This window comes from Elephas maximus, chromosome 10 (genome assembly GCF_024166365.1).
Source record: "Elephas maximus indicus isolate mEleMax1 chromosome 10, mEleMax1 primary haplotype, whole genome shotgun sequence".
Classification (NCBI taxonomy): domain Eukaryota; kingdom Metazoa; phylum Chordata; class Mammalia; order Proboscidea; family Elephantidae; genus Elephas; species Elephas maximus.
Window position 1 is genome coordinate 91593212 of NC_064828.1, and position 22772 is coordinate 91615983.

Genomic DNA, 22772 nt, shown 5'->3' on the forward strand with positions numbered 1-22772 from the left:
GTTCCTCACTCTGCTTATCCTGCTCATCCTAAAAATCTGTGTTCGAGTTATTCACCTTCCACCTCATCTTGGCAAGTAGCCTCTCACTAAAGCGTTCCTCTTCACAGACAGGCACCTGCGTACCTTCGAAAGGCCTTTTTTTTTTTTTCCTTCTGCCCTGGCCTCCTACAGGGATGCCTGAGCTCTTTTCATTTACTCTTCAATGGAGCTCAGACTCTGTCTGTCCTTTTGGGATGAGCTGTTGTTATACATTAATAATTAACCTTTACAAGGAGTTTGAATATAGGCGTTTAACCCAAATGCAGGGAAAGCCAAGGTTTGGTTAGGACACAGAGATCTCACTTGCTGAGGCATAAAAATGGGAGTTAGGAATAGACGAGTTGCCAGTCATTAAACATTTATTGTTTCTTTCTGGTTCACTCACTTGAGTGATTACCTAAGGATTCTGTAGTATTTCCTTTTCCCATGTGGTCAGTCCAGTAGGGCTAAGATGAGAAATTCAGCTTTTGAATTGGTAGAACCTGGGAAGGTGAACATGCACGGCTTTTCACACACTGTTAGAGGTGAGTCTCCTGGGTGCAGCCAATGGGGCATGGTTAAAAGCATCTACAGTGGTAAAGCACATGGGCTCTAGAGTCAAACTGTCTGGATTCAAATCCTGTTCTGCCACTTGCCAGCTGTGTGCCTGTGGGCTGGTGCCTTAATGTCTCTGTGTGTCTGCTTCTGTATCAGTAAAATGGGGGAATGAGGGTAGGTATTTCAAATGGGTGTTGTCAGGATCTAATGGGATGATGGGCATTAAGTCTTCAGCACAGCGCCTGGCACATAGTAAAAACCAAACAAGCAAATAAACTTGCTGCCCTCAAATCACTTTTGACTCATAGTGACCCTACAGGACAGTGTAGAACTGCCCCATAGGGTTTCCAAGGAGCAGCTGGTGGATTCAAACTGCCAGCCTTTTGGTTAACAGCTGTAGCTCTTAACCACTACACCATCAAGGCTCCAGCATGTAGTAATTGCTCAGTCAATGTTAGGATCATGAGTATTTTCAGTGTCATTGATTACGGTCAGGCCCATGGTCAAGGTCATATCGTAAGTGGGACATTTCCAATGCTTGATCACTTGTTATATGCCATTCTTGTAATTACTATTAAAAGGCAAACAGCTCTGACTCCATCCTGGTAGTGGTGAAGAGAAGGAACATAGTTCTACAGTTAGATGTTAGGGATTGAATGATATGGACCGGAATGTTCCATCCAACCAACTTTCTCTCACTCATATGGATTGAAAGACTGATTTTAGCACTTAAGCCTTGTTGTTTTACTGAAAATGGAGATGGCAAGACAACCTTCTCAGGGCTGCAGAAAAAACGAAAGGTAATTAACAACAACAACCCTCAAGATAGCCGAGATTGTTTTTCTTCTTGTTTATGCTTCATCTCTAAGCGCTTTACATGTATTAACTCATTTAGTCCTTACAAAATAAGTTACTCCTATCATTCTCATATTCAGAGGAGGAAATAGGCTCAGAGAAGTTATATAACTTTGCTATGGTCACACAGCTTATAAGCGGTGGGTGTGGGATTCAAACCTAAATGTGGGTCCTAACTTTGACAAAATTTGAGTATGATAACGTAAAAGACATTCCAAAGTAGTTGACAGAGCCAATACTCAAATGTTAGCTCCTGAAGCTTCTATTTTTTTCTTGTTTACTCTTTTTGTATGAATGTGACATTACCCAGAGATCAGAGGATTGAGATCCATCTCAGGGCACTACATCAAAATTCAGTTCTAATGTAACAGCAAAACCTTTTTGAAATTCTAATTTTGGGATCAGAATTAATCTCTGCTTTTATACAGATTATACCAGATTTAGAAAGTCATAACAATTTTTTTATTTTTTGGTGTGTCTCATTCTTCCACTCTTTATACACAGACATAGAGGAAGCCCTGGTGGCTTAGCTATTAAGAGCTATGGCTGCTAACCAAAAGGTTGGCAGTTCGAATCCACCAGGTGCTTCTTGGAAACCGTATTAAAAAACAAACAAACAAACGAACCCAGTGCCGTCGAGTTGACCCTATAGGACACAGTAGAACTGCCCCATAGAGTTTCCAAGGAGCGCCTGGTGGATTCAAACTGCTGACCCTTTGGTTAGCAACTGTAGCACTTAACCACTACGCCACCAGGGTTTCCTATGGGGCAGTTTTATTCTGTTGTATAGGGTCACTATGAGTCAGAATTGACTCGATGGCAGCGGTTTTTTTTTTTCCTTTTTAATGTTTATAGAAGGCACATGCAATGTGCAAAAAAAAAAAAAAAAAAAGTCCCCCTCCCCACCAGTTCTTAATACACAATCATTTTTTTTTTTAAGTAATGTAACCATATTGTTAAAAAGAAAAATCAAACTATACAAGAGGGTGCTATGAAAAGTCTCCCTCCCTCTCCTAAATATTAAATACACAATTCACTCCCCAGAGGCAATTAATTTTATGGTTTTATGCATATACTAGCATATAAACATATCACCCCCCCCTTTACACAGTGATAGCATAATGCACACTCTGTGTTGTACCTTGCTAATTTCACTTACTATGACTTGGAGAGTGCTGATGTTAGCTGCCTTTGAGTTGGCCCCTGACTCATGGCAAACTCAGGTGTTAGAGTAGAGCTCTTCCATAGGGTTTTCTTGGCTGGAGTCTTTATGAAAGCAGTTTTCCAGGTCTTTTCTTCTGTGCAGCTGCTGGTGGGTTAGCAATCAATGCAAGCCAGTTGGGCCACAGTCATGTCAAAACCCAGAGCACTACCTCATCCTAGTGGCTGCGTAATATTCCATCAGAAGGATATGCCAGTCTGTTATCGATGGTCATTTTGGTTAATCTAGCCTTTTACTAACTAAAAACACTTCAGCAGGTATATTTGCACCTAAGTATTTGCATCTTGTGCAACTCAATCTGTATTGACTTTTACTTCTAAGTTCATATTGTTTAACTTTCTGGCAACACAAAGAATTGGTCAGGACAGAGAAGAATATAACAGAAATGGAAGGACTTATTCAGGTCTATGTACGCCATAGAAATCTCCTCAGATTTTTTTAAGTGCTGCGTTTCTCATATTTCTCATATTGTTTCAGACTATTGTGTCCTGAAGTCTCTTCTTGGACGTTTTTCCTGGGCGCTCAGTAAATGATGGATGGTTACTGTTTGCAAGACTGATTCATATGATACTTTTGTTTGGCCTGACAGGTTGTTTATAAGAATAATGACATCCGTCTGGAACTGTCTCGTCTGGCTCGGATTGGGGACACCAAGATGAAAATCTACGGTGAGGTTGTATTCAAATGTGAGAATGTGGCCACACTGGACCCCATCAACTTTGAGACCCCAGAGGCTTACATCAGTTTGCCCAAGTGGAACACCAAGCGCATGGGCTCCATCTCCTTCGACTTCCGTACCACCGAGCCCAACGGCCTGATCCTCTTCACTCATGGCAAGCCTCAAGAGAGGAAGGATGCTCGGAGCCAGAAGAACACAAAAGTGGACTTCTTTGCTGTGGAACTCCTTGATGGCAACCTGTACTTGCTCCTTGACATGGGCTCAGGCACCATCAAAGTGAAAGCCACTCAGAAGAAAGCCAACGATGGGGAATGGTACCACGTGGACATCCAGCGAGATGGCAGATCAGGTAGGAAGAGACACAGAGTGTGACTGAGCTGAGGAAAGCTGTAGCTTTTCTGTTTCATGGATTTATAGATATTATTTTTTAAAGTTTGCACTTGCATGCTTGTTGATTCTTTTGCTGCCGTTGTAAGATTTTGTTTCGGAAAAAGATACTTCGCTCAACTGCACTCATATTCGCCTCCTCATCGACCCAGTCACTCACTGCACAGCCCCCTCCGTGACAACAACAAGACCCTGGAGCTAAGGATGGTTGTGCAGGGAACATTTTCCCTGCTACCAAAGCGACTCTCATGTCACTCATGTGATGGCATTTTCCCCCCCTTTTCTTCTTCTTCCCCTTTTTCTCATTGCTATAGAAACCAACTGTGACATCACAGACGCTGCATTGTGTGATTACTCTGTAGAATAAGCTTCACTGTACAAGAGTTTCTGCAACGAGACCCCCTTCAATAATTGGCAAGAGTCATGTTGCAGGGAGAAATTATGACAAGAAAGGGAAAGGCAAATCGATTTTTCCTGAAGTCATGTTCAATTTTAAGCCTTTCTTTGGTGTGAAAGCCTATATTTCACTCTTTGCTCAGACCTCACTAACTCTCCCTTCCTCTTCATAACCTTTTACATTTGGTTTAAATGGCTTTGTTTGTTTCTGCAGCCTCAGATCAAACAAGCTACCCCAGGCAGTACACAGCCACTCTGGAATAGTAATAAGGAGAGGCCAGGGGAAAACAACAACAAAAACCCACAGAAATAGAGAATCTGGGGCTTTTGAATGGCTGAACAGTCTGCCTAGCTTTCTCTGGATCTTGTGGCAATAAAGGTCACACTCTGTGCCATTAGAAAGGTCGGTCATTTCTCTAAAAGCCATAATTAGAGCATTTGAATTTCAGACTTATTTCCTGATTCTCCATTTAGGCAGTATCTATTCAAGAAGGGTATTTGCTATTATTTGCCATGTTTGTAAAGATTCCCTCTCCTTGTAAATGCCCAAAAGGCTTCCATTTGCACATTTTATTTCTAGGTGCATTTTGGTCAATAAGAGAAAGCAATAGGTCCCCCAAAAGCTGCAGCCAGGAATGGCTGTGCTTTGGTAAGATAGCTTTTCTGAATGATTCCAGAGCTAGAGGGATGGTGGTGATGAGTAACACTGCCCTTAGGAGGAGCTGGACGGCCCTGTGCAGAGGGCGGATGGGTGGCAGATTGCAGCCCTGGATGGTTTATGGCCTAGCAAGAAGGTTTATTGATTGCCTGAAACCTGATCGGAACCAAGAGACTTCAAATTAAATGTGCTTGTGGAGCAAGAATGAACAGTTTGTGCTTTTTTTTAACAGAAAAAAGCACACAAAAATTAATTTCTCTGAAGGCAAAATCAATCTCTTTCTCTCTTTGTTGATCCCTCTCTTGCCCTCCTTTTCTCCCTGCCTATCCCCCCCACCCAAGTTTATCCATAAAATGTCAGCAGTGCCAGGGCCAGAAAGCTGTCCCAGAATTTGAAAGGAAACACTCCTGTTGGTTGCTATAATACCACGTATTTTTGGTAGCTGGGGTTGGATTATAGTTGATGGTTTTACGTCTGGTTGATCTAGACTTTGACCCAGCTTAAATGTTGCCTGGATGTGTCACAGTTGGGCTAGAACACATACAATTGCCAAATTTCTATTGCTGTTTTTGTTTCTGCCCCCTGCCCGCCCCGCACTAACTGCTTTTTCAAGTAGGGTAGTTATTTTGTTTTTCGAGATCCATCAGTGGACCTGTATTCACTAAATATGTTTGGATTCCAGGAGCCTTGAGTTTCATACCTGGGAGCTACAGCACTGGCCAATACTTTGAAGCGCTGATAAGTCTGATCGAAGCCTGCAAAAATGGGCTCAGTAAACAGATAATATCCCCTGAAAACAGTATAACTTGAATTTTTAATCTATTAAATATCATTTCCTCATATGGTATATTATTTTTAGTTGTAAATCTATACTAAAATACATAGTTGTAGAAATGTAAGCGTATCTAAGTGTGGTACCTTCTTTGCTGGGCATGACTGAGCCATGATCTAGAAGAACTTTTCTGATCCTGCCCCAGCTGGGGGACCGCTTCTTAAAATTTGGTATGTGCATTCAGAAATAACCATAGTCTCACATTCAGAGGACAGGCTTTTTCAGGATGTATATAAGGCTCCAAAATTTAAATCTGTCCCCGTACTGTCCTTCCTTGGTAATAGATAACCCTCCCCTTTGGTTGGTGATCAGGTAGTTCAGTGGGCATGACAGAAGGTGAAGGAAGAAACGTGCAAGAGAGAAAATAGTAAGAGACACAAATCTCAACTTACTCATTTATAAAATAGAGAAAATATTAACTCCTATCTCATGAGATTGTTGTGAAGATAAAGTCCAAAACAGCCCATAAAGTACTTAAAATGGTGTCCAAGGCATTTTTATTATTGTTTTGAGTGTGTGTGTGGTAAAATATATATAACAAAGCACTTGCCATTTCAACCATTTTTACTAGTATAATTCAGTGACATTATGTTCACCATGTTGTGTGACCATCAACACTATACATTTCTAAATTTTTCATCACCTCAAACAGAAACTCAGTGTCCCCTAAAGAGCCCTCTCCATTCCTCCCCCCCAGCCCCTGGTAACCACTAAGGCATTCGGCTTCTATGTACTTGCCTATTCTAGATACTTCATGTAGGTGGGATCATACAATAGCTGTCCTTTTGTGTCTGACTTATTTCACTCAGCGTAATGTCTTCAAGGGTCATCCCTGTGTGGTGTGTATCAGGACTTCTCTTTATGGCTGAATAATATTCCATTGTATGTATCTAAAAATTTTTGTTTTTCCATTCATCTGTTGATAAAGTTATGTAGTTTTTTGGAAGATTAAAAAAAAAAAAAGAAGGTAAAGCAGATTTCTCTAGGAGAAAACTAGCAGAGAGGAAGGGGAGCATGACTGTTAGTTTAACCCTCCCATGGGCCTCTCAATGCCCTTTCCACTCTGGTGTTGGCATCAAAATTTAGATGGTGTTTCACATGCCTGATCTCACTTGATCTCCTTAGCCCTTCAGGTTATACCCTTCACAGCTGAGGGAATTGGGATTCAGACAGAAGTGAAGGCTGACTGATGGATGGCAGAACCCAGTTATCTTGGTACCAATAAATCACCTTAATAATAAATATTTATTTTTTTAAATTTTTGGCATGATGTTTAGATGTCACTTAGTTCATTTCTTTGATTTTGCAGTTCCAGGAATTGAGCTATAAAGTATTTCAGGGGCTGGCCTGGGGACAGAAACCCATTTAGGACTAGAACCCCTGTTCCTAGGTTCTCAGGTCAAGCTCTGGGCTTCCATCTTCTATTATGTCTCTTGATGGTGCCATGATCCAACTCCTTCCTTGGCCCTGTCTTTCCCTCTGAATTCATTGTATACACTCTCCTTTCCCTCTTGCCTCCTCCTCCCTTCCTCAGGGCCTTTGTAGGTGATATTCCCTCTGCCTGACATGTCCTTTCCCCTGATCTTTGCATGCCTGGATACTTCTCAACATTCTGGTTCAACTTAACTGTCACCCACTAAAAGAGACCTTTGCCGACTCTCCATTTTGAGTAGAACCCATGGGCCGCTACCACAGCACCCATTTTACTCTCTTCACAGCACCCACCATTAGCTAATTTCTCTTATTTACTGGCTTGCCTATTTTCTGCCCCTCTACTCTGGAATGTCAGCTCTATGGGGGCATGGATATTCCTGTCAAGTTCACCTCTGTATCTTCAGTGCCTAGAATGACATTAGAGACAGAACAGTTCTTTCATACATATTTGCTAACTAATAAAGAAATAACCAGTTACAATTTATCAATGGCAATGCTCACGGATATTCACTGGTGGAGCTGGCAGTTAATACCCAGTCCAGAAGGTATCTCAGTGCGTGGATGCAAGGACAGAAGAGCAAGTCACATCCTTTAGGGGATGGCGACCAGTGAAGAAGACTTACGGAGCTCTTACTCTGTCCCTGGCAGTGTTAGGGGGAAAAAAAATACATGCATATATATATTTATATATATTATATATATATACTCTATCATAACAACTTGTGAGGTATGTACAATTATTATCCCCATTTTATAGATGAGGAAACTGAGGTGTGGCAGTTTAAGTAATTTTCTTCAGGTTACATAGCTAGATTATAATAGATAGATGGCTAGTTAGACAGATGCACACCGTCTAGTTGACTCCTACCCATGGCGACCTTATCTACAACAGAACAAAACATTGCCTGGTCCTGTGTCAGCTTCGTGATTGCCGGCATGTACGAGTCCATCGTTGTGGCTACTGTGCCAATCCACCAGACCGAGGGTCTCCCATCCTCTCACTGCCCCTTTACTTCACCTAACTTGATGATGACCTCCTCCAGTGATTAATCCCTCCTGATGATGTGTCCAAAGCAAGTGAGTCAGGCAACATTCTATTGTGATCCATGGGGTTTTCACTGTCTAATTTTTGGAGGCCAAAAGAAAAAAAAAAGCCAGGCCTTTCTTCCTAGTCTTAGTCTGGAAGCACCACTGAAACCTGTCTACTGTGGGTGACCCTGCTGGTATTTGAAATACTGGTGGCATAGCTCCAGCATCATAGTGACACACAAGCCACCACAATACAGTACATTGGCAGATGGGTGGTGGAGATCAGACAGAGTTGGGATTTAAACACAAGGAGGTACTGTGCTATCAACTGCATGGCACACTTCTCAGAGCCAGGATTTCTAGTCAGAGAAGACAGACTAGGTGCTGGGCCAGTAGGATTTTCTTGGATCCTCCTCTGGGCCAGGGAGCCCTACCTGGCAGAGGTTGGAACCAAATGGCTCACACGGTCCTTCTTACCATCTTGCAGCTTTTTGTTCCATTGCTTGCACTCAGAGCTCACCTGCTGGGCCTCTTTTGCTTGGTTCCTTGACTAGCAGCCTCACCTGCAATGCCATGAGGGTTGATAGCTCACTGTGTTTCCATCTTCTCACCCCAGGTACCATATCAGTGAACAGCAGGCGCACACCATTCACCGCCAGTGGGGAGAGTGAGATCCTGGACCTGGAAGGAGACATGTACCTGGGTGGGCTACCGGAGAACCGTGCTGGCCTCATCCTCCCCACTGAGCTCTGGACCGCCATGCTCAACTATGGCTACGTGGGCTGCATCCGCGACCTGTTCATCGACGGACGTAGCAAGAACATCCGGCAGCTGGCGGAGATGCAGAACGCTGCAGGCGTCAAGTCCTCCTGTTCCCGGATGAGCGCCAAGCAGTGTGACAGCTACCCCTGCAAGAATAACGCTGTGTGCAAGGACGGCTGGAACCGCTTCATCTGTGACTGCACGGGCACCGGCTACTGGGGACGGACCTGTGAAAGGGGTGAGTTCTGCTCTTGTGGGTGGGCCGCTAGGGGACTCAATGGGAGTGACTTCCGGCGGTGTGTTCTGGGACAGCCCAAACCTTTGTACCTATTCAGGCTGCATTTATTTCAGAGAAGAGTTTTCTTGGGCTCACAGCTGTATAGCTCATACCCTCTCTGGTTCTAAATTATTAGATTTGGTTGGCTAGGGTTGGATTGCAGAAAGGAAACTGAATATTTAGAGTAAATATTATCATGATCATAATACTCTTTTTGAATAAGTATCAGACATCTTCTATTCAGAGAGGATGGATAATTCTCTTTTGGGATTCTGGGTGGGCTAACCAATTGGCTGACTCACTTATTCGTTTAACACATGCTTTTTAGTGCTGTCTATGTTTTTTTATGTGCTGGCTTTAGAAAGCTAATACTGAATAAAACAGACCCAGCCCTGTCCTATCGAGCTTGCTGCCTAGTGGAATATTTGGTCATTAAATAAATAAATCAAACATGGGGAGTTTTATAAGAGATAGTGTGATTTACTGTTTAAGAGCATCGACTCTGGGGCCAGACTGGGTGAGAAATCTGGCCCTCATGGAGAAATGTGAATGTCATCAAATGTCTTTGAGACTTGATTTCCTCATCTGTTAAATGGAGATAATCAGGTACCTGCCTCAGGAGAATGTGATAAAGATTAAATGAGTTGATAGGTGCCTGGTATATGGTGAGCATTTAGTAAATGTTGGAATCCCTGGGTGGTATAAAGGGTTAATGTGCTTAGCTGCTAACTGAAAGATTGGAAGTTTGAGTCTACCCAGAGGCTCCTCAGCAGAAAGAGTTGGAGATACTTCCTATGGAGCACAGTTCTACTCTGACACACAAGCTTGCCATGAGTTAGAATAGACTCAATGGCAACTGGATTGATTACCAAGTGTTAGTGATTATCATTGTCATAATTATTGCCACCAACATCATTAAAGTGAAGGTTCAGAGAAGTTTGGGAGGCCCTTGGTAGGTTCCTCGACACACAGTAGAGGTTTAGAGAAAGCTTCCAGAAGGAAGAAACATATGTATTGAGGCATGGAATGTGAGTAGGAGTTAGCTTGAAAAGAGGTGACAGAAAAGAGTATGTTCTAGACAGAGAGAACAGGATGCATGAAAGGATGGAGGTGAGAGTCCACAGCACAGCTGAGGACCTCAACAATATCTAGAATGAACTGGAGTGTGAAGTAAGGTGGGGGAAGGGTATGAGAGGTGACTGAAGAGGTGGGGACCGAACGGTGCGGACTGGACCTTTAGAACAGACCAGAATGCTGGACAAAGCCCCTTTCCATCCAAAACTTCAGCATCTTACATTTATACTGAATTTACAGTTTGGGAAAATGGCAAAGATAAAGGTGAGCAAAGTGACAAAACCAAGCGGAGACTCCAGTCTAAGAGCTATATACAGATTGAAGCTTGATTTGTTTTTTATATGCCAAGCAGACAGAACCAAACTGGCCGTCCGTGGGTTTTCAGCTTCTATTTCACATGATAGGATAATTTACATTGTTATCAAGCTTTTGCTGGGTGTGCAGCTCTAGCGTAGGCTTTGAGGATACTACATCTGTGATAGACACAGTTTCTGCCCTCGAGAAGGTTATCGTTAATTTAGCTGAGGAGAGGAGACATGTACAAAGGAAGAGGTAAGAAGATGACACAGACAGCAGCATGGGCTCTGTTGATGAACCAGAATAGGAGAACATGGAGATACAGAGAAGGGAAGAGCTTCTTGAAAAGAGCCATGAAGGATCTTGTTCCCAGAATCCACCTGTGGCCAGAATTGTCCACGCATCAAAAGCCTGGGGATGGGAAGGGATTCTGGGCCAGGCCTGGAGCAGGAACTAGTTGACCAGCTAGAATGTGTTCTCAAGGAGCGGTTTTGATGATGTCAGTCGTGTTACCAGTTAAGGTGTATTCCAGAAGGGCTGGGAACCTTCCTTAGAGTCAGATCAGAAATAGTACAACAGAACATTGGGCAAAGGAGGGAGAGAGAGTTTTCCTGAAGCTTGTCATTGTTGTTGTTACGTGCCATCCAGGTGGTTCCAACTCAGCGACCCTATGCACAACAGAACAAAACACTGCTGGTTCCTGCACCATCCTCACAATTGTTGCTTTGCTTAAACCCATTGTTGCAGCCACTGTGTCAATCCATCTCCTTGAGGGTCTTCCTCTCTTTCACTGATGCTCTACCAAGCCTGATACCGTTTTCCAGGGACTGGTCCCTCCTGATAACATGTCCAAAGTATGTGAGACATAGTCTCGTCATCCTTGCTTCTAAGGAGCATTCTGTTTGTTCTTTTGGCAGACCATTGTATATTCAATATTCTTCACCAGCACCACAGTTCAAAGGTGTCAGTTCTTCTTTGGTCTTCCTCATTGTCCAGCTTTCGCATGCCCATGAGGCGACTGAAAACACCATGGCTTGGATCAGGCACACCTTAGTCCTCACGGTGACGTCTTTGCTTTTCAACACCTTAAAGAGGTCTTTTGCAGCCGATTTGCTCAGTGCAATGTGTCTTTTGATTTCTTGACTGCTTTTTCCACGGGTGTGGATCCAAGTAAAATGAAACCTGTGACAACCTCAACCTTTTCTCTGTTTATCGTGATGCTGGTTATTGATCCAGTTGTGAGGATTTTTGTTTTCTTTATGTCGAGGTATAATCCATACTGAAGGCTGTAGTCTTTGATCTTCATCATCGTACATTCCAGGTTCTGATTATTAATGGATGTTTGCAGCTATTTCTTCTCATTTTGAATCGTGCCGCATCAGCAAATGTAGGTCCTGAAAGCTTAACTCTATCCATGTCATTAAAGTCAACTCTACTTTGAGGAGGCAGCTCTTCCGCAGGTGTATTTTGAGTGCCTTCCAACCTGAGGGGCTCATCTTACAGCATTATACTAGACAATATTCCACTGCTATTCATAAGGTTTTCACTGGCTAATTCTTTTCAGAAGTAGACCGCCAGATCCTTCTTTCTAGTCTATCTTAGTCTGGAAGCTCAGCTGAAACCTGTCCGCTGTGGGTGATCCTGCTGGTATTTGAATACAGGAGGCATAGCTTCTGGCATCACAGCAGCACACAAGCCCCCACAGTACAACAAACTGACAGATGCGTGGGGGTCATGAAGCTTATGGAATTTAAATTCAGATGCACCTAATTGTCAAAGAAGCAACAACCAAAACATGGGCTAAGACAGCCAGCTAGACCAGAAGGAGGTCACATGGAGCTAATCAGTTTATCAAGTCCCTGGACTCTTTCCAAGTCTCTCTGTAGGTTAGCCTACCCTGGTGCTGGTTGGGAAGATAGAAAGGCATTCAACCTCTGAGGTGCATGAGGTAGTTTTGGTGTAAGCCAAGGTATTACGCATCTTCCGCAGTCTACAAAGTCAGGGTAAGAACCGAAGGTCACTTCAGACATCTCACTTCTTCCTCTTGGACCTCTTTCCAACTCAAGAGTCTTGCAGTTGCTGAAGACCAGCAGCAGTGCCTGTAGCCAGCTGTGCAAGGTGTCTCTGAGCTCACCTATTCCAAGGACAAATCAGTGGGAGTTGTTCCAAGATTTGCCAAGTACAGTGAAAGTCACTGCAGCTTTTACATTGTCACTTCAGACTAGTCATTAAAAGGCAGCTGATTGGGGATATATGAGGGACAATTATTCCTGGTACAATGCAGCCAAGAGTCATCCATTCTGGACCAAATGAGAAGGAGCCGAGCAAATTTAAGACATTTGATCTACACATCACTCAAATCCCAGACGGTTCAGCTGATTGTTTTGTCCCCCTGCTAATTGTTTTTTGCCCCTGTATTGTTCCTGACACCATGTTCAGAATGAATCAGTGGAATGTAAAAATGATAGGACTCCACTTTGCTAGCGAAGAAAATAGAGCTTCCCAATGACAGTGTTTTTCCTTATTGAAACTGACTCCTCAGTATAGACACTTTTGATCATCTTTTATTCATTTTTCATACATGCAGCACACATTTATTGAAATCTTAATATGTTTTTTTTTTTTTTTTTTTTTTTTTACTAGGCACTGTGTTAGGTGCTGGGAATGCAAAAATACAACACAGCCTGTTTTTGATCAGTTCATAGTCCTCCAGGGAAACAAAGGAAAATGTGCTAAAGTGTACTAGATGTTATGCTAGATGTCTCTAGAGGAACAGTGGGGCAAAAAGATGGAGGTCGTCCCTTCTGTGTGGGGGAGTGATGGCTGGGATAAGAAGATCCCAGGTTTCTTGGATATTTTTGGCTCCTGTTTTTAACAAAACTATGGTCTCTCTACCCCTGATAGTTAGTATTCAGTATAGGTACTTCCGAATACTGGTGAAAGAAGAGTTTTTGGCAACACTCTTTATACAGGACCTTTATCCCCTTTGGATTAAAGAGTGCTGCCCCACCCACCATAACATCAACCAGGATATTCAGTTTACAATTCTCATGCTAATTTTTTTTCCCCCTAGAAGCATTAAACCAGAGTCTGAGATTGATCATTTGTGCTAAATGTGATAAGCTTACGGCAATTCCTAAGGCTGTGTGCCCCATCTAGTCCAAATTATGCCCTACCCTATTCACAATGGGGTGAGTCCCTTGATATTTTTGGCCCCACAACAGAACAGTAGTGTTAGGAAGAGGCAAGTGCTTATAAAAAATGGAAAAAGCATAGGTGGGTGGCTGCAAACTGACATTCAGACCAAAAGGATATTGTGGAAGGCCCAGGTCACTACCCAAGGACCCCATGCAAAGTGAGCGAGCAGATCAGTTGTCAGCCAAAGACTAAGGAATAAGGAAGGGAACTAAGAAACATACGAGTATATGACACTAGGGTTAATTTTTGTGGATATCGTTCTCTTATAGTAAAAAATGGATAACTTGCTTCTACCCTCTCAGAAGTGCCTGTAAAGATGAGCCACTCTAAATCTCGACATCTGACAATTGGCTTGATGCTTTTTCAGAATGATCTGATGCTATGCTAAGAAGATGTAGATTCTCTACTCATTCCACGTGGTTAAACTCTAGTTATTTTGGTTTGTTATTCATAGTGATGTGGGAGACTTCCCCAAGGACCTACAAAGCAAAGGTCTGTTCTAGCTACTGCCAATCAGTTTGGTTGAAGTGCTTTTTTTCTATTGGAAAACCAGCTGTTTTCCTGTGAAGCTTTGCTGTGCAGGAAAGCATTCTAACTCGTCTCTTTAATCTGGTCTGGAGTTCTTCCTTTCTTACAAAGATATGATCAGTTGACCTGGGACAACATAGGCATCTTTCACTTGCCAGTAGAGCCAAACTGTTTAATTCAACTGGTGAGAGTCAAGTGCCAGTAAAGCAAGGCCAAAGACTTGATTTATTTGTGGCCATCGAGCTTCAATTTGAGATCTGCCCTCTTCCCTGGATTGCTTTTTCTAAACCTATGCTGACATTTATTTAGCAAGAAGGTAAATAAAGTTCAGCACAGGTGCATCCCTACAACAAGAAAAATAACCTATAGGGCAGTACTTAGAGGCAGGATTGCCTGCTGGTTAATTGCATGAGTTTTAGTGTCAGACAGACCTTGGTTCCAGTCTTGGCTCTGCCACTTGCAATCTAAAAGATGAAAAACCAGTGCTTAGTTTTTCTAAGTCTCATTTTCCTTATCTGTAAGATGAGGATACTAATAATTACTAGTGAAGTTTCCTTTGGTTTTAAGCTACAGAATGGACTGTAGCTAACAGAGTCAAGAAAGAGGGTTTACTGAATGATTACCTGAAAGGTATTGATCAAGTGAAGATCTCACTAGGTTATGTCTCAGATGGGGAAACAAAGCAGCTCTAGGGATCCCACAGCATTGCCATTGAGGTAATCATCTCCCCTAACCTTCAGGTTCTGGATTTTTCCATTCCGATTTTACATTTTCAAAAGGAAGAATTTGGTTGGTTGAATTTGGCTTATCTATCTGCCTCATCAGTTATGAACTCTGTCCAGGTAGGCAGAGTCATTTAGAATATCTAAGGGGGCTCACCCTTATGTATGTGTTGAAGTGATTCCTTGAAAAGAGGTATATTTGTGAACTAGACTATCCAACCCACCTCCTAGGGTTTTGGAGAGGTTAAATGAGAAACTGACATACAGTATGTATGATGCCATTCTCTCTTAACTGAGGTTACTCCTTAGGGAGAGTAGGTCAGTAGCATAAATTTCATAAGAAAAAACCAACTTCAGTATCTGCCACAACCCCATCCCTGGGGAGACTGTGTCCTAAGGTGTGTCTGGAGCCTTCTCCCCATCCAGGTGTGTCTTGTTTGCTAAGGGTTGTATCCTGGTAGGCCAAGGACTCTCCAGGAGATCAGTTGGAGACCAATTGTTTCATGTTTTTCTTTGGAAAGAGCTCGCAGGGCTGATTCTCCTGGGAAATGCCTGTGCAGTAGAACAGCCTGGATCCTTTCCAGCATAAATAGTGCCTTAGATTTTTTAATCTTATTTCTCCCTTATGTTCAAATGCTTTTCTGCCTTGAGGCCTAGGGCAGCAGTCAATTCATAGCACTGGAGGCCACAGTAAGGAAGCAGGCTCCTTTAAGGCTTTCAGCTTTATTAGTTAGAAAAAAATACTGTAAAAGAATTACATACACAGTATATAAAATTTAGAAACTACAGAAAAGTAGCAACAATTAAAAAAAAATTACTCAGTATTCAAACACAACAATAACTAACAAATTGGTGTAGCTCCCTCCAGTTTCTTCCCTGTTATAGATGAGGCTTTTGTTTCTTGTATATGACTGTAATCATGCTACAGGTAGTAATGTGTGTTGTACTTTTTCCACTTAGTACCGCATCATAATGTACAGTCTCTCTTCCTTGTTATGTATTCTGTGTGTGTGTGTGTGTGGTATATATGTGGGTACATATATATTTGCTCACTGAACCATTTCCATAGTTTTTTTTGTGTGTGTGTGGCTGAGGTTAGGGTACCCTGACCCAGGAGATCATATCCTATAACAGCACCCAGCCATGTGGAATTACTGCATATTTTTTCAACCTGGCCTTCTTTTTTTGCCACTCCTGCTGTCTGCTACAGGAAAAATATTTCCTGGGATCATGGAAATTGGATGCTTTTGAGAATATTAATTTGTAGAACCTACTAGTAAATGTGGTGGAGAGGGTGGTTCTGCTCTTCTCCCTGGTCCCTGAGATTCCACTCATCTGACATGCACCAGCAGAAAACCAAGCATGCACGTACTTTGAGTTTTCTCCAGGAGTGCAGGAAGCAGCTCAGGGACTGCTGCTCGGACTGCCGATGTGTGTTCCTGGGGGCAGCAAGAGCAGGTTCTGCTTGGGAAGGATGAGACTTTGCCCTCAGACGAGGCTGGAATGTATCATTTGAATGCCACATGGAAATCATAGCGTCAGAAAATAGTAGAGTTGACAGACATCTTGGATATTATTTATGCCTAATCCCTGTTTTAATAGGCCAGGAATTGGAAGCCCTAAGAGGCTAACGTCACTTTAATTGGAATAACCTTAGAAAAGTTGGAACTCATGATTCCTGACCCTTAATCAATTGCACTGTCCATTACATTGAGAAGCCTTTCCTTCTTGTATATCTTTTATAAAAAAAGGTTAGATTGTAAGGTCATTGAGGAGAAAAAAAAATGCATTATAAATCTTCGTTTCCCCACAGTCTCTAGCACTGCGGTATACACATACTATACACATAAAAAAAAGATTATTGAATTTTGGAGGCCCCTGGGATCTATCTTGGGTCTCCTCTTGGCCTATCTACTCTCCTTGATGCCCTTATCCATTGCTATGATGTCAAAGATCATCAATATATCAGTGACCCAAAAAATTTGGATCTCCAGCTTGGAACTCTCCCTGGAATCCCAGATTTCTATATCCAGTCATCTACGTGACATCTCCATTTGGATGCCTGATACGTGTCTCAATCATAACATGAGAAAACTAGAAATCCTGAGTTCCTCATCCCTGCCCCAGATATTTTCTACGTTCAGTTTTTCCCACCTTAGTAAATGGCATCCACGTTGTCTTTGGCATTTTCCTTGATTTTTTTCTCCACCACATTCAACCTATCTCAGCAAGTCCTGTCAACTCCTTGTGTAAAAGCTGTAGCACATCTGCTCGTATCATCCAAGGCAAAACCACCCTCTTCTCTTTTTATGGACAATGAAATTTGTTGTTGTCGTTGGTTGCCATTGAGTCAGCTCCAACTCAGGACAACCCCAAGCTTAACAGAAAAACACATTACGCAGTCCTGCCCCATCTTCATGATTTGTTACTATGCTCAAGTCCATTGTTGTAGCCAGTGTGTATTTTGAGTGCCTTTCAGCCTAGGGAGCTCATCTTCCAGTACTATACTGGATGATATTCTTTTGTGATTTGTAGGGTTTTTATTGGCTAATTTTTAGAAGTAGATCACCAGGCCTTTATTCCTAGGGACAACTAAAAAGCATGTAGTATATTATTATGAAAGGCCCAAAATTATTCCTATACCTTTCTTAGAGTATTAAAGTTAGATTATTAAAATGTGTACCTACTGAACACATTCCTGCCTTAAATAACTCTAGTTGAAGAGGCTTCTGGTCTAGAAAACTGTAACAAAGGAAGTTATGGTGCTTCTCTTGAACTGATATCAACATTCATGTAGGTATCCAGGTATACCAGGTACCCAGGTATCTAGCTCTTCTCTGGGTGATTGGTGAGCTAAGTCATGAGGATACAAATGTGTAGAAGACATGGTATCTGTCCTCAATGAGCTCACAGTCTAACAGAAGGGATGTAGAAGTAATTTGCAAACTGTAGCACAATCTGCCAAGGACAATGATTCAGGGAATAGTCACAGGAGAGAAAGGGAGAAAGTAAAATATGTTCAACATGACCTACTGCTTTATAACTAGCTCTGGTTGCCCTGGGGTCTGCTCAGGTGGACTCACTGGTATAAGGACAAGAGTACCCATGGCTTCCAAGGTCAAATATAACAGTGCTGGCTGCTTTCACTTATTCCAGTGCTATTAAGAAGGGGATCTGCATTGTGTCTGTCCCTGTCCCCATGAATACCTAGACTTTTTATTGAGATGTGTGACCTTGAGATAGTTACTTGGCTTCTCTGGCCTCTGTTCTGCCAAATAAAACAAGGTGGTTGGCTAGGTTTCATGCCCTCTAAGGGCCCTTTCAACTTTAAAACTCTGTGATTCTCAAATGTCATCAACTTGGCAATGTCTTCCCTTATCCTGAGTAGAGGGATGAAGGAGAGTGAAGGGCAGAACAGGAATGCAAATCCGTGTTCCTTACGAATTGCAAAACACCCTGGGTCAGAAGACTGGAGTCAGCTCTATTGGCATTGCAATGAAATTTTCACGTTAAATACCTTGGTGTGCTAGATACACTTCAGGTCCATGAGAAATAAGTTTTTATTGCTGGAGTAATAAATAAAACCTTGGATTTCTTAAGAGCATTAGATGTTTGTCTCTTTTTAATTCTCTTGTTTATTCCCTTTTGATGGATAATGACATATCAGAAAAAGAAGCTTCCCAAGAGATCCACAATTCATTGACATGAATCAAAGTCTCCCTATTTTTTTTTTCTTTTTATCTATTTGTGCATAAGTCAGCAAACCCTGGTGGTATAGTGGTTAAGTGCTACAGCTATTAGCAAGAGGTCGACAGTTCAAATCCACCAGGCTCTGCTTGGAAACTCTATGGGGCACCTCTACTCCATCCTATAGGGTCACAATGAGTCAGATTCAACTCAGTGGCAGTTAGGTTTAGTTTTTTGGTTTGGCGCTTAAGTCATATGAATACATCTCTGGTGATGGCCACAGAAGTTCTCAGATTCAGTTCCTTTTTCTTCTTCCAGTTCTGCAAGTTTCCCTTTGCACAGGCACAAGCTTGTATGATCCCAGGAAATTGTCCCAAGCCCATGATCCCTGACTAAGGTGTTACCCAACCTGGTCAGAGCCTGAGATCCCCGTGACCACAGCTGCTGCTGTTACTCCAGCAAAAGGGTCAGGGGAAGTAGATTCTAGGTTATTCTGGAGTCTTCAAACTCATCGGGTCTCGGAAGGACAGGTTGGAAATCTTTGAAAAATCTACACATAGTCCTGCATTCAGCATGCGAATGTGAGGGTCAGCACTTTTCGTGCAGTGTGCAGCAGCTGCTTGTGAAGTGTCCCACCTGTGGCGGGCTGTGGTGCTGTCAAACGTGGGGACATGGTGGCCACTTACACATGCTGCTTTGTACCTTTACTACTGCATTTGCTAAAAGCTGCTTAACTGCCAGCAGACATCTGCCCATTATGGATGCAATAATTGAGATGCTGCTAAATTAGGAGAAACAAGTGCTTCGAAATGCAGCACAAGCGGATGGTCACAGCCTTTTCTAGTGTCTCTGGGTTCATGTTTCTTTTCACAGGTAGATGAATCCTTCCTTGCTCCAGTTTGGATTAAGAGGTGGGGAAAGTTAAGAGACCTTTCATTTATTGAGGGGAGTTATGAGCCTACTCTATGCTAGATTATTAATATACACTGGACCATTTAACCTTCATGTCCACTCTGCAGATTGGATATTATTATCCTCATTTTCTAGATGAAGGAATTAAAGGTCCAACTCATTCATTCCAAAGCACCTACTGAGTGCTAGTGATGTGCCAGGGACTGTGCTGGGCACTAGGGATACAAAGGCATTAGCTGTGGTGTTCCTAGTCATTGCTTCATAAATATATCATCATAATCTGATATTCAAGGAATCAAAACCAAAATCACACCTATTGCTGTCGAGTTGATTCCCACTCACAGCGATCCTACAGGGCAGAACAGAACTGCCCATAGAATTTCCAAGGAGCAGCTGGTGGATTCAAACTGTGGACCTTTTTGGTTAGCAGTTGAGCTGTTAACCACTGTACCACCAGGGCTGATATCCAAGGAAGGAGAGGCACAAATGCAGGGAGAAACATTAGGGAAAACATCACAGAATAGGTGACACTTGAGTCAACTCTTGATGGAAGAGCAGGAATCCCTCAGACAGACAAGATAGGGAAAAGTGTTCCAGATAGAAGGAACAGATATACAAAATTGACTTCCGTAATCAGTGAGTTAGTCTGGATGGGTAGAGTCTAAGATTTGGGGAGCAAGGAGAAATGATTTAAGGGGATATTGTAGAAGGTGTCACTGGAGGGGTGACACGGGCCAGTCATAAAGGATCTTGTTTGATCTCCTAACAAGTTTCGACTTCCTCTTAAAGGAGGCAATGGAATAACACGGTAAGATCTTTCAGGCAGAGGTTGGATTGGATATGGGGAGACTGGAAGCCAACAGAACAGTTTGCATTAGTTCAGTTAGCATTTGCATTAATCCAGGAAAGAAGGAGGGAGAGTAAAGGTGGAGTTTTGGGACAGATCCAGTAGGTATTTAAGGGGCAATGTTGATAGGACTTAGTAATTGACACAGCTAAAGAGTAACCAAGACTAGGTGAGAAAAAGAGTTTTGCTGTCAATACTCATGTTCCCTCTCTGTACTATTCAGTCATCTTGAGTCAGTGGAAGATTCTTGGAGGGAGGAGGGATGAGTAAGGTTAACATCAAGGGGATGTATCTAGGAGTCAAGCCTATGTATGCTTTGGTCCCACTCTGAACATACGTGACTTACCCACTCTGTGCCTCAGTTTCCATAGTTACTCTGAGAATGCTGACAGTGGCTATTTAATCGTCTTGTTATAGAGGCAAAATGCATGATGAGCTCACATTGACAATAAGGTCCGTATGCTCTTTTCTCAATCTGGAATTCAGCAACTCAAGAGTGAACAATCTTTGGCTGATATTTTTATTCCTTTTTTTTTTTCCTGGTGTTGTGGAAGTGACACAGATATGATTTCTGTGCTTAGGTATGTGATATTGATTAGAACTTAAAAGCATGGAGATTGAGCCATTAGGGAACATGCCAGATCATGTTTCACTCCATACTTCAAATGGTTTGTGTTTAGAATCAAGACATAACTCTAGTGTAATCCTGAATTTTGAAGAATTATGTTAAAAATGTCCATCCATTGTTACTGTGATTATCTCAACCAGGCTTTAACACAGGGCTTTGGGTGGTTCATTCTGGTTAGAACCCCTACTGGAGATTTTCATTTCTACCAAAGATACACTGAATCAGAATCTACATTTTAGCCTGGTGATTCTTATGTATAATAAATTTTGAGAACCACTGCTCTACTAGTGGTTCTCAGAATTAGTCCCTAGCCAGCAGCATTAGCATCACCTGGTAACTTGTTAGAAATACAAATTATCAGCAAGGGTTCCAACCTGACCAGGTTAGAAGCTGTGTTTTAACACATAATTGGTGGTAAAACGGGCTGTAGTTAGTCTCTTTCTTTTGTAAAAGTGCCCAGATTTGAGATAAAGCCAAAAGGTTCACTTCTTAGAGATAAGAAGACCCTGTTTAGAATTTCACCTTATTCTGGTCTCTTGTTCAAGCTTTTCAGCAATACCACCCAATGCTGAGAACTGTGTATGTGGGTGTATGCTGCATGCATATGTGTAGTTCCTGAGAACTTTCGCTGATTTATGTTATCATAGGCTCTGTTTTAATCAATCTGGAACTGTTAAAGGGAAGAAACAGCAGACATGTAATAGTCAGAACTAGAAGATCCAAATGAAAACCTAAAACTAGTTTGACCCAAAGAAAACCAGACAGAGTATAAAGGGTCACAGAATTATTTATCTTCATAATAGGAGAGAGCCTCAGATATTATCCAGCACAGCCATCCTCCCCCACCTGATTTTAGACAAAGAAACTTGAGGCTTCAAGGTAGGAAATGAATTTGCCCAAAGAATAGAACATAATGTCCTTAGCCTATCTTTTTGGTTCCCCTGTAGTTAAGCTTTCAGGGAAATAAGCACATGCAAAGTTTGCATGGATCTGTGCACATTCTGTGAAGATACATGCTTGTGTCCTCATGACCTTATAAGCGGTAGAATCACAGCATTACAGCAATGGCATTCAGCCAATCTCCAGTAATTTGTGCTTGTTGGTAAATTTTATTTGAAATGTTGGTGTTTTTGTTTCCTAGTGCTGCAGTAACAGAAATATCAAAAGTGGGTGGCTTTAAAGAACAGAAATGTATTTTTCTCACTGTTTTGGAGGCTAAAAGTCCAAATCAGGCTCTTGGCTGTGTTGATTCCTTCCTTGTCGGTGGCCCTACGTCTTCCTTAGTTCCTTGGTGGTCCTCACGTGGCAGTTGTCTTTCCCAGTTTGTGAGCACTTCTGTCTAATCTCCTTTTTTCTAACTCAGAAGTGAATAGGTTTAGGACACACCCTACACTGTATGGCCTCGTTAACATAAAAACCTCAAGCCCATTGCTGTCGACTCATAGTTGACTCATATCGACCCTGTAGGACAGAGTGTAAGTGCCCCGTATGGTTTCCAAGGAGTGGCAGGTGGATTTGAACTGCTGACATTTTTTGGTTAGCAGCTGTAGCTTTTAACTACCATGCCACTGGGGCTCAAGAAAACCCTATTTCCAAACAGGATTAACATCTACAGGTATGTGTTAAAATTGCAAAATGTATCTTAAAAACCAAAAAAACCAACCCATTGGCATTGAATCAACTCTGACTCATAGTGACCCTAAAGGACAGAGTAGAACTGCCCCATACGGTTTCCAAGGAGTGCCTGGTGGATTTAAACTGCCAAGCTTTTG

General features: G+C 42.3%; 1 protein-coding gene across 1 annotated transcript in view; it reads left to right on the plus strand.

Moving 5' to 3' along the window:
* NRXN3 (neurexin 3) overlaps window positions 1-22772 on the plus strand; it is a 1867393-nt gene that overhangs the window by 598138 nt on the left and 1246483 nt on the right. Inside the window, 2 exon segments of the mRNA XM_049899475.1 lie at window positions 3243-3681; window positions 8685-9068. Of these exon segments, the coding sequence (XP_049755432.1) occupies window positions 3243-3681; window positions 8685-9068 (823 nt within the window).